The following is a 12,700-nucleotide window of genomic DNA, read 5'->3' as shown; positions in this document are numbered from 1 at the left end:
CCACTCAACAAGAGCAAGCTTGCTACGGTTTTAATTATTATTACCATGTGCTTAGGCTAAGCTCTTTATGTTGCTCCAAGTTGTGATTTAGAGTTGTATGACCGTATCTGCACCTTTGAATTCACGTTTTGACATCGTTGATGTGTTTAATGTTAGATTCTATCACTTTAGAGGCCTCTATCGTTATAGATATTTAATCCTTGTTTATCGTCTCTTTAACATGAACTTGGATGACTAATCAATTGATGTGTTGTTGAATTAGAATTGTTCAGAGGATAATTTGACAATGGATTAGGTAAGTTCTTATAGTAGATGATATTTTATTCCCGCGCTTCCGCAGGAATTTGATATCGTTGAAAGTTAATTCATGGAACAAGTGTTCAGCTGACTGTGAATTATACGTCGCAAACATGTTCAGTGCACGCGATTAGGTTGATTAATTAATCCCAAATATGTGCTTTCGATATAGGTGTAGAATGATTCAAGTCTAATGAGCAACTTGGAGTGACATGTTTCTCCCATCTGTTTAGCCTTTCATTAGTTAACTTGCAGCTTAATTTTATCATTAGCTTATAGATTTCAAAACCTTCAAAACAAAATCCTTTTTAATTTGTCTTTTGTTTGTTTTCCAATTAAATAATCTACGCCTCCCTGTGGTTCGACACTCAAAGTACTACACACGAAGCTGTATTCTTGCAGTGTAGTTGTAATATTTGGGTTAATTTATTAAACTTGTGTGAACTTTACCATTAATATAAAAGCTCGAAAATTACACATCAAGTTTTGGCGCCGTTGCCGGGTTGCCTCCCTAGGACTTCAAGTCAAAGTGCACTTCAAAGTAAGTCCAAGCATGTGATCAAACAACTCAAACCATCATCATTGACTCATTAAGCATTACTAATCACATAGACTCACGGATTTCAAATCAAACTTCTTTAACTCTACCAAGCTGTTTACAAAACATCCACAAGCATCAACGATAAAGTCCGAGGTCTTATTTCAAGGTTGTAATAGGGCTAAGGACGAGGTAGGATAAATATGGATAATGAGCTCAAAGGCTACACATTTGAATGTCAAATTCTTCCCTCATACAACTTCCTTCCAAAGATCAAACAACAAAATTACAACTAAACTCACACTCCCCCAAACTTGAGATCTATTCTAGACAAGATTACATCACACAATTATAGAAGCTCTATCTTTATTTCATCAAACTTATTTTTTTTCTTTTTTTTTTCTTTTTTGTAAAGACCTCGACTTTTGCGAATTTTGAGGTCGTCTTTTTCTTTTCTTTTTTTTTCTAAGAACTTCATTCTTTTCACATTATATCAAGTCTAGATAAGTCTACTCTTTACAGTTCACCACCCCCACACTCACAACTCAAAACACCAAGCTCAACTTGTATTTAACACTCAAATAGTAGCAAGGTCAATTGATGAGGCTAAAATTAGGCTTATTTAAGTAGCTCAGTGATCGGCTAAGTGTTTACACAACGAATAGGGAATTAAGCTCAAGGTGGCTTCTAGGGGAACGTATGTTGGACTAGGCATGTGATCATTTGGCCATGGAGTTCATCCTAGTGCCTTATCCTCCCATATCATTAACACAAATGAATACAAGCACGCAACTCGATAAAGCAAATCAATTCAAGATAATTTCCACAAGACATATGACTTTCATACTCTCCTCAACTCAAGAAATCGGATGTAATCACAACATGCTCTTTCAAATAAATTCATGCACAGATTCTATCCATCCTAAGCTTCAAAGATCAAGCAAGATCAAACAAGATTTCCCAACCAGAAAGCCGAAGATCTAGCATGCACCCGTCAATTACATGATTCAAAACACATTTAGCAAAGAATACACCCAAGAAATATGCATCATGCATAAATCAACCCCCCCCCCCAAACTTGAATGCATCATTGTCCTCAATGCATGCAAAGAAGAACATTAAAAGTAAAGGGAAATAGAACTCCCCCAAACTTGGCGTGACGTCCATAGTACATTCGGGTGGGAGGGTGGGTGTAAGTTCCTTTGTGGGTGTGCTTCCTCCTAAGCTCCAACATAAGTCAAATCTCCATGCTGCTCCTACAAAAAGAAAATCTAAAACAACAAAAAGAAAACAAAATACTCAATTCATAAAAATACATCGAATGAAAGAATTGAGCTAACAAAACCCTCGATTTATTAAGAGAAAAATAAAGAAAACTAAAAACTCATTGGGTTGCCTCCCAACTAGCGCCTTTGTTTAAAGTCGTTGGCTCGACTTAGTCTTCTAGCTACAACTCTGAAATAAAAAATTAAAATGTTAGAAAACTATACAAAGATAAAAACAAAAATAATCCTAAATTAAATAACCAGTTGCCTCCCCGGCAACGGCGCCAAAACTTGATGTGTAATTTTCGAGCTTTTATATTAATGGTAAAGTTCACACAAGTTTAATAAACTAACCCAAATATTACAACTACACTGCAAGAATACAGCTTCGTGTGTAGTACTTTGAGTGTCGAACCACAGGGAGGCGTAGATTATTTAATTAGAAAACAAACAAAAGACAAATTAAAAATGATTTTGTTTTGAAGGTTTTGAAATCTATAAGCTAATGATAAAATTAAGCTGCAAGTTAACTAATGAAAGGCTAAACAGATGGGAGAAACATGTCACTCCAAGTTGCTCATTAGACTTGAATCATTCTACACCTATATCGAAAGCACATATTTGGGATTAATTAATCAACCTAATCGCGTGCACTGAACATGTTTGCGACGTATAATTCACAGTCAGCTGAACACTTGTTCCATGAATTAACTTTCAACGATATCAAATTCCTGCGGAAGCGCGGGAATAAAATATCATCTACTATAAGAACTTACCTAATCCATTGTCAAATTATCCTCTGAACAATTCTAATTCAACAACACATCAATTGATTAGTCCATCCAAGTTTATGTTAAAGAGACGATAAACAAGGATTAAATATCTATAACGATAGAGGCCTCTAAAGTGATAGAATCTAACATTAAACACATCAACGATGTCAAAACGTGAATTCAAAGGTGCAGATACGGTCATACAAGTCTAAATCACAACTTGGAGCAACATAAAGAGCTTAGCCTAAGCACATGGTAATAATAATTAAAACCGTAGGAAGCTTGCTCTTGTTGAGTGGAATGGAGATATGGAGATGGATCGTCGGAATGTTGGTCAGAATTTCTTCCTTCTCTTCTTCCTCCTCTCTTTCTTCCTTTTTCTCCTCCAGCCGTCAACTTTCTCCCCTCCAAAAAACGTCTGACCCCCACTCCTTTTTCTAATCAATTTCTCTCTCTTCCTCCTTTTTCCAAAAACGTCCCATCCACTCTTTTTCCTTTCTTTCTACAGCCTTTTTCGTTTCTCTCTCCACCTATCCTCTCCCACGTCCCCTCCTTGGAAAGAAAACTTCCGCATGAAAATGCAATTCTGCAGTTCAAATCCACTGCCCGGCCGGGCGAATTTAAGAAGGAAATTCGCCCGACCGAGCGATAAATCTGGACTCCACATACCCACTTGAAAACGCCCGACCGGGCATTTAGCAGCTTCAAAACGCCCGAGCGGGCGAAGATTCTGGACTCCTCAGGCGTGTCACGTTTCACCCGGCTTTCACAACCTAAACTCCGATGAACACACACATTAATGAGGTATATTTTACATAAAAAGGTGTAGTCTAAAGGGGAAAATATAGGAAATATGCTTCGCATCAGCTGTGTAGTATGCAATGACGATTAACAAAAGTCAAGGTCAATCTTTGGCTCATGTTGGGTTATTCTTACGAAAACCAGTATTCAGTCATGGACAGTTGTATGTTGCTATATCTCGAGTTACGAGTCGTGCATGTCTGAAGATTTTGGTTTGTAAAGATGAGGATGATGATAGTAGGGGTGATTCGACTGTTAATGTTGTTTACAAAGAGGTTTTCCAAAACTTATGAACTCTCGGTGTTTTGTGGATCATATTTTGTTGAGTTGTTTATTTTGTTCTATTTAGTCGGTTGTTACTTTTTAGACTTTATTTGCACATGGTTTATATTCTTCTTTCTTTTCTGTATTTATTTTTAGTACTAATCTCTTTTTCATATGAACTCATATGATTTTATCTTTATTTACACGTATTTTAAAAATCTTATGTCCCGTGCACGGGGTTGACAGTTCATCAAAAGATAGTAATTAATTGATAGGGTATGCGGCTTATATGATCAATTGATTATAACAAAATTAAAAAAAAAAATACAAATACAAATTCAGTAACCAAAGCCGTTTGAGAAAATTCCCAAAATTCAAGAGTGTTCAAGCTCACCACTCTGTAACTAATGCTATGGCGTCTCGCTTCGGTTCAAGGAAGGCGCCAAAATGTAATCTTTCTCCCAAAACTCCAAAAACCAGAGGTCCACCGCCGTTTGATGACCCTAAAGATATTCCGCAATTTCTCAGAAACGCCTGCAAATTCAGCGCCTCTTCTCACGGTATATATCCCACTCTTAATAACATGTGCATCTTCATCGAAAAGTTCATTTTTTTAACAATTTGGTTGGGGTTCTTAAACAGGTAAAGAAGCTGCAAGAAGTGTATATGCAGTTCTCACAATCGATAGATGGGAGTCGCTGAATTGCATGAAATACAAAACGGCACCGCTTAGGCGAGTTCACGGAAGGTTAGCTCTCAAATTCTTGAAATGGGTTGTGAAGCGGCCCGGTTTGGAGCTCGCCCACATAACTCACTTGTATTGTATCACCACCCACATTCTCGTTAGAGCAAGAATGTATGATTGTGCTAAGTCGATTTTGAAGTATTTGTCGGATACGGGTTCGGGTCCAAGATCCGTTTTTTATGCGTTGATGGATACTTATCCTCTCTGCAATTCAAACCCTGCTGTTTTTGACCTGTTGATAAGGGTTTATGTGAGAATGGGGTTAATTGCTGATGCTTTAGAGGCTTTTCGTTTGATGTGTTCAAGGGGGTTTAGGCCGTCGGTGTATAGTTGTAATATGATTCTTGCAGCAATGGCCAAGGCTCGGCGTGCTGAGCCTGTGTGGGAGTTTTTTGGGGAGGTTATTGAGAATGGTGTGTGTCCGACTGTTGCCACGTTTAACATAGTGCTGAATGTGCTTTGTGGGGAGGGGAAATTGAAGAAAGCGAACTATTTACTTGGGAAGATGGAGGAGAGTGGTTATGCCCCGACTGTGGTGAGTTATAATACGGTGCTGAATTGGCACTGTAAGAAGGGGAGGTATAAGGAAGCTATGCAGCTGTTGGATCACATGAGTTTCCGGGGAATTGAGGCTGATGTTTGTACATATAATGTGCTTATAGATGATTTGTGTAAGAATAACACAAGTGCTAAAGGGTATCTACTTTTGAAGAAGATGCGGAAGAGGATGGTGTTCCCTAATGAAGTCACGTATAATACTCTCATAAATGGATTTGTTAATGAGGGGAAAATGGGAGTTGCTGGGAAAATTTGTTATGAGATGTGTAAGGTTGATGTTTCACCGAATTGTATCACTTATAATGCACTTATTGATGGGCATTGTCGCAGAGGCAATTTTGTCGAAGCTTATGGACTTCTTGATGAAATGCAAGCAAAGGGATTGAGGCCGAATCAGGTTACTTATGGATCTCTTTTGGATGGACTCTGCAAGCATGGAAAGTTGGATTCTGCGAGAAATCTACTTGCGAAGTTAAAGCTCGATGGAGTCACTGTCAACTCTATAATGTATACTACACTAATGGATGGAGAATGTGGAAGCGGCAATCTAGCTGAAGCTATGGGGTTTCTTGATGGAATGTCTAAGAATAATATGCATCCTGATATTGTGACATATTCAGTTCTTGTAAATGGATTTTCTAAAGCTGGGAGGATAAATCATGCAAAGGAAATAATCTGTAAAATAGTTAGATCTGGAATCAGAATGAACAAAATTGTATATTCTACATTGATTTGCAATTTTTGCAGACTCGGAAATATCGATGAAGCAATCAGATTTTATACCATAATGCTTCGTAGTGGTCGTTTTCCAGATGCTTTCATATGTAACTTATTGATATCCACTCTTTGTCGAAGTGGAAATGTGGCGGAGGCGGAGGATTTCATGCATCACGTCCATAGAATTGGTCTTTCCAACTCTGCTTCCTTCGATGCAATTATTGGTGGTTGTGTAAGTAAAGGAGATGTCTTGAGAGCATTCAAATTGTTAGATAAAATGGTTGAATTCGGCTACCAGCCTAGCGCCTTTACATATGGAAGTTTACTGAAGGGACTGTGCAAAGGAGCAGATCTTCAGGAAGCACTTGACTTCTTTAGTAAGCTTCGGAAAGTTCCTCATGCTACAGACATAGTAACCTACAATACCATGGTGGCTGAGTTATTTACTCAGGGCTATTTTGCATTGGCTCTCAGTCTTATAGATGAGATGGTTGAAAACAACTTATTTCCTGATAGTTATACATACGGTTGTCTGATTGCCGGTTTATGTAGGACCGGGAACGTCTTCACAGCAATTCTTCTGTTGGAAAGGGGAGTGCAGAGAGGAACCCTTTATCCGAACCAATTTATGTATTCGAGTATAATTAGTGGACTCGTCAAGATCGGCCAAGGACGAGCTGGCATTTACTATTTTGATGATTTGGTAAAGCAAGGTCTGAATCCTGATATAGTTACTCTCAATGCAGTTATTGATGCATGTTCAAGGACAGGAGAGCTCGATAAGATGGACTATGTCCTGTCAATGACGGAGAGCCGGAGTTTAACCCCTAGTTTGATTACGTATAACATTCTCTTGCATGGGGAATCAGCACAAAAAAATATATCTGGTTTCTTTGCGATGTATAGAGCCATATTGAATCATGGCTACATTCCTGATAAATTTACTTGTCATTCTGTTATTCTGGGGCTGTGCAAATCCGGGATGCTGGACGTTGGAGCTAAATTTCTGAAAATGATGATCGAGAAGGGGACTTGTGCTGATCACTTGACATTTGATATGCTTATCACAGCGTATAGTCAGAGAGGCAATGTGTCAAAAGCCTTCGATTTGCTGAATTTCATGAAGTCTGCTGGGGTTTCGCCTAGTGAAGTTACCTTCTCTTCTATCTTCAATGGTCTTAAAAGAATCTCAAGATGTCGCGAATCCCATGTTTTACTGCACGGGATGGTGGAGAGTGGTTTTGTTCCGACAATCAGACAGTACTGCAGATTGATAGCGAAAATGTGTGGGTGTGGAGATATACGGGGCGCTCTTAAGCTTAAAGACGAGATGGAGGCTCTTGGCATTAGCTCCCGCCAGGTGGCTGAGAGTGCGTTGGTTAGGGGGCTCGTGCAGAGTGGGAAGACACAGGATGGGATGGCCATGCTGAAAAGCATGGTGATGAGCAAGCTCATTCCGACCATTCCAACTTTCACTACAGCCATCCATGCATTGTGTAAAGAATCTAAAATGTCCGAGGCAATGGAGTTGAAGCTTCTGATGGAACGTCTTGGAGCTAGACCGGATGTTGTGACTTACAACGTTCTTCTCACTAGCTTCTGCCGGAGTGGCGAACTTGCTCGGGTCTTCATGCTGTATGAGGAGATGAAACACAGGAGCGTCGCCCCTGATGCCACCACGTTCTCCATCCTCATTGAGGCCGTTTCTGCTGACAAAGATTCTGTGAGAGGTGAGAAGATTCTGGTTGATTTGGAGGAAGGAGGATTCGTTAGCCAGAGTTCGACTGGTGAACCTTGGGGTCGGAGATTGGCTGAGGCTGTGGCGAATATAAACCTCGCGAAAGGCAAACCTTGAGGTCTGTAGGTCCTATTTTGCAGAATCCTGCGCGGCTCCTCAGGCTGGCAAGGCAACACAGGGCGCCATCGTGTAGTAACCCGAACTCGTCTTCAGTAGCTCGAGCAGCCTCGGGAAAGGCTGATGTTTGAGAACACACATCTGCAATGCAGATCAACGATGAAAGAATGAGTGCAACTCAAATCCTAGATTTGAAGAAAATGTAACTTGTTTTTTCTTATTTTGTTCATTGAAGATGTGTATTTATACAGATGTTGAAGCTGTGAATATATATTCAACCTCTTTATTAAATACTTGTATATAGTATTAATGTTTGAATTATCCTATGAAAAAATTGATATTTAATGATAATGATACTCATTTTTAAATATGTATGCATTTTTTTCTGTTTTCAGAATCATGTCTAATAGTAATACTGTATTTCATCATTCTTAAATTATTTAAATTTTGTCACTCAAATTGTGGAGTAATATATTTTGGTAAATTTAAGTTTTGGTTTAAATAAAACACATAATTTGTTTAGATTATTTATAAATATCCAATACTATTGTAATAGTAGTAGTACTTTAACTTTTGAAGGAACAATGTTAAATACCAATACATGACTTAACCAAAAGACCATGATGAACTCAATTAAATTTTAATCACTCTTTCACAAAAATACAAAAATACAATTTAATTACTTTCCAAATGTACACTTTGCATCATTGCTTGTACTTAGAATTTCATTTTTTTGCAGCACTCTTGAGTGTATTTCTTCTCTCTCTCTCTCCATTAATATACCTCTCTCCATTTGAGTCATTTTGCAAAGCTGAGACCTCGTATCTGTAAGCCTCTCTATCTATCTACCTATCAACATCGTTTCCATGTGTTTTAAAACCTTAATCAAACAAAAATGTAAGCATAAAAATCAAATCTTTCGTGTTTCTTGAAGTTGTAGGTGCAGAAATGGGAGACCCTAACCCGAGCCAGAATCCGGAGGCGAATCAGCTCCCAGAAGCCGACTCGCTTCCTGATGGGTTTGTCGAATCCTCTACGGCGGAAGAAGAGGTAGATTACAAGGAGGAGAAGCTGCTGGAGCCCGGCTCGCGCCCCGAAGTTGTGATAGAAGATGGCGGTTCCTCATTGGGTAAATTGGTCGAGCACGTGGCGGATCAAACTCAATCAGCGGCTGCAGCTCAAGGCGATGTGAATGCCAAGGACAAATGTAATGTTTTTTATTTTTAGTTTGGTGTGTTGTAAAAAGATGCTAGCTTCTCTTTGTTTGGTTTGTGATTTTAGTGGAATTCTTCGTCCATATTTGGGAGGTGTTGTTATTTATGCTCTTTATATATTATATATGATGTATGTTAATGGATTCTTGATGCTGTAAATGAAAAGGGGTAATTCTTGATGTTCAGTGATGCTGTTTACACCATGAAAGAGAGGGTTTCATTGATCAACAGTTTGATACTTGCTTCTGGCATATGATATATGGTCTTCAAAAAAAATGCCGTGATAGCTTAAGTGCAGTTTCAACTTGTTTCCTAATTACATTGGTGCCGGAACAGATTTATGCGTTCTTGATTAATACAATAAAATATGCTCGTATAGCTGGTTTTGTTTCTGTTGGTGATGGTTTTTGACTACATACTGCTCTAGATTTTCTTTTGCTTTTTTCACTACTTTGCTAAATCTAAGCTACTCACCGTTTTTGCAGCTGTTGAAGATGCTCAGGCGCACACAGTTACCTCAGTGGAGATTGCTGGGACTGGAACTACTGAAAACAACAAAAAGGTATCCATAATGGATTCATCTTGAATAAATTGTGCCCTTCTATGTAACTATTGTAGAACTTTAATTACTTTGGTTATTGGTATATCTTATCGTCCTTCAGGGACCCTTTGAGAGAAAGTGAACAATAGTTTAAAGGTTTCTTTGAAAATTGCATTAAATCCATTTTTGCTCGTAATTTTCTGATTTTCTCTGATTCATTCCATCAGGAAGCTCCTGAAGTCAAGCGCAAAATTAAACGTACCTTCAAATCTGAGAAGGAATATTTGGAGTTTACTTTGAAGTTTCAACAAGTCCTTACTGAAAGAGATTCCGGTTGGTTGCTGTAGTTTATACCTTCTAATATGTTTTACTAGTAATTTAGTTCATATCACTCTGTAGACAATATTTTTGTATCCCAAATCTTTTATTTACAATTCAACCTTGTAACTCTGTAGTTTTTATGTATACATCTCCATCTTCGTCTACTATCTAGTAACGTCATATATTTGCTTTAATTGGGGATAAGCCGTGCAGTACAGTGCTTTTACTTATTTGCTAATTTCTATGTGTTTTTCTTATCTGCAGCTGTTGCTGTTAGAGATAAACTTGAGTCACTGTGTCGGGAGCTGCAACGTCAAAATAAAATGTTAATGGTATTTTCTTGGATTTCTCAGATCATCTACTCAGCCAACACCATTTCTGTTTTTTTTCAGACCGAAGTTTAGATCCATATGATCAATAGTCACATGTTGTCAGAAAATTTTCTAAGACCTCTTGTTTCTTATGCCTCATTTTTTGGCCAGTCTAGAACTTTCTTGCGGAAAATGTCTGGAATGATGATACCCTTGACTGCTAACTCCATATCTTCCTGATCTATGTCTGAAATATTGATTATTGATATTAGTTTGCCCTTCTAATCACTTGCTGTTTGCTTGTTTCAGGATGAGTGCAAAAGAGTGTCAAACGACGGACAGAATTTGAGATTAGATTTGTCAAATAAGTTCCAAGATGCAATTAAGGTTCTTATATTTGTTTGATATATTGTATATGCTCCTGTTTACTGTTCGATGCTCATCACTTTATTGCATGTTTAAAAGATTCTTGGTTGTCAAGCCAGAAACAGCAACTGACAACTAGCAAGAATTTTCTTAGTAATTCTTAGAAACTTTTCCTTACAACTTGGTCCGCTGAATTGTTTGTTGAAATTAGGTAGCTCTTATTTCTTGTAGACCTCATAACTCGTTACTCCATATATATAAGGAGTTCAAGCTCAAAAAATGCTAACTGTGATTCCTTTTTCTATACTTATGTTTATGTTTTGCTTCTTTGTTGTAGGAAGTAAGCTGTAAGCTGGAGGAACAGAAAGATGAGTGCATAGCTCAGCTAAAAGAGAACGAAATGTAAGACCAAATCAAGGGCTTTAGTTTATCTTGACATTTTAGAACTTTTTTCATTATTGCCTGTGTGAGTATAAAACATCGGGGGCATTGTTTCTAGCTTCTGTGGGATGAAATGAAGAGCATGAAGTTTACATTTCTAGTTGATTACAGAAGATGTGTATACAAACCCTTTATATCTTTGATGGCACCCATTCTCTGTTTCATAAATGTGGTTGTATGCTCAACCGAGATGCTTACATGATTGCATTCGTCAGTTCAAAACTAGCAAACTTATTTAGTGCTTTCTTATTGTTTTACTATGAAGCCAATTAATTGACTAGTCCCTGGACCTACTCTCTCTGTTCTCAGTTGAATCCGATAGCTTAGGTTTAGAAGGTGTCTCAGAATTTGCAAAAATAGTTGCATTTAACGTCTTGCTTTATTCGCACCAGTTCCTTTCATGCACAAAATTCTCTAACTTCAGGTTGAAGATCAAGTTAAAACAACTTGTCGAGCAATATACTCTTTCCGAGCAGCAACATGCACAGCAGGTACCACATCCAAGTATAAGGAATTATGCGTGTACAAACTAATTTTATGTGTTCTCCCGTTGAGCTGAAATTGGAATCCTTCATCTGGCTTTGCAGCTAAAACAGAAAGCACTTGAACTTCAGCTTTCTGATCTGAAACTTCAGCAACAAGAAGAGAAATTGAAGCAGGAGCAAGCTCAAATGAAACTCTACGCTGAACAAGTGGCCCAACTCTTAGGAACCGAAAAGAATTTGCGGTTGCAGTTAACAGCAGATGGCGAAAAGTTCCAACAGTTCCAGGTAGGCCCTTGTAATCTGTAACTATAATGTGTTCGTGTGTGTATGTCTGTGCCTTGCATGTCACTTTCAATATCGTAACTATCCTGAATTGCTATCTAGGCCTTTGGCTAGTTCATTATGCTTCTTTCTCTCTAACGTGGTTTCCTTTTTCCCACTTTCTAATTCATGTTTACCAGGAAGCATTATTGAAGAGTAACGAGGTTTTTGAAACGTTTAAGCAAGAAATCGAGAAGGTAGAGAGTGTCATGACATCTTATTTCCCAATTATTTTCTTCTATTTAGCTCATATCTGTTCCTTTTCCTAATATAGATGTGAATATGTGTTGGTAAAACTAGATGGCGAAATCAATAAAGGACCTCAAGAAGGAAAATACCTTCATGAAGAGCAAAAGCGAGAAATCAGATATCACCCTAATCGAACTGGCTAACGAGGTATGAACTACAACTAGCTGTCCAAAAAAAACTCTTTCGTCTTCATTCTTTATGACATGAACTAACTTAAAATGTCTGTTTACCCCTCCTGAGCAGCGTGAACTCCTGAAGAAACAACTGGAGAAAACGAGAAATCAGAAGGACAAACTGGAATTGCTGTGTCGATCCCTCCAAGCAGAGAGGAAGACAAGTTCAGTTGCAAGCAATAGCTCAGATATTGTTCTATGAACTCAGCTGTTTGGAGTGGAGTGGTATAAACTAAGACATGTATTCCAAAGTGTTGGTGTTGTTAAAACATGCCAATTTAAGGTTGTCCTAACAAATTTTGTTGGCTGAGTTGAGTGAGCTTTTGGTGTCTCAGATTGCATATCCCTTGTATATTGTTATGTTGCAACATCAATTATCGTTTCTTATTAATTGCATCCTTCAAAATTGTGCCTGCACCCACATACTATGCTTTGTGAATGATTTGATTTGATTTGATTTGATTT

At 38.1% G+C, this 12,700-nt stretch overlaps 2 protein-coding genes across 4 annotated transcripts; both read left to right on the top strand.

Annotated features, from left to right (window-relative positions):
- The first annotated feature begins 4,287 nt into the window (after positions 1-4,287).
- LOC121780880 (pentatricopeptide repeat-containing protein At5g55840-like) lies at positions 4,288-8,164 on the top strand. The gene is made up of 2 exons (XM_042178523.1): positions 4,288-4,498; positions 4,581-8,164. Exons 1-2 carry the CDS (start codon positions 4,351-4,353, stop codon positions 7,811-7,813), a joined length of 3,381 nt encoding a protein of 1,126 aa, XP_042034457.1. The 5' UTR covers positions 4,288-4,350; the 3' UTR covers positions 7,814-8,164.
- A 359-nt stretch (positions 8,165-8,523) lies between these two features.
- LOC121782644 (alpha-taxilin-like) lies at positions 8,524-12,626 on the top strand. Of its 3 annotated transcripts, none has more exons than XM_042180578.1 (12): positions 8,524-8,640; positions 8,754-9,020; positions 9,513-9,589; positions 9,796-9,901; positions 10,154-10,221; positions 10,510-10,587; positions 10,904-10,968; positions 11,432-11,498; positions 11,595-11,777; positions 11,954-12,010; positions 12,114-12,209; positions 12,306-12,626. In XM_042180578.1, exons 2-12 carry the CDS (start codon positions 8,762-8,764, stop codon positions 12,435-12,437), a joined length of 1,188 nt encoding a protein of 395 aa, XP_042036512.1. In that variant the 5' UTR covers positions 8,524-8,640; positions 8,754-8,761; the 3' UTR covers positions 12,438-12,626. The 3 variants fall into 3 exon arrangements, with proteins under 3 accessions (XP_042036512.1, XP_042036511.1, XP_042036513.1); XM_042180577.1 differs by having other exon boundaries at positions 8,530-8,640; positions 8,748-9,020; XM_042180579.1 differs by lacking the exons at positions 8,524-8,640; positions 12,306-12,626 and having other exon boundaries at positions 8,748-9,020; positions 12,088-12,179.
- The last annotated feature ends 74 nt before the right edge of the window (positions 12,627-12,700 follow it).

The sequence above is a fragment of the Salvia splendens genome, chromosome 20, assembly GCF_004379255.2.
Source record: "Salvia splendens isolate huo1 chromosome 20, SspV2, whole genome shotgun sequence".
Lineage (NCBI taxonomy): Eukaryota > Viridiplantae > Streptophyta > Magnoliopsida > Lamiales > Lamiaceae > Salvia > Salvia splendens.
This window is presented reverse-complemented; position numbering and strand designations above follow the sequence as displayed.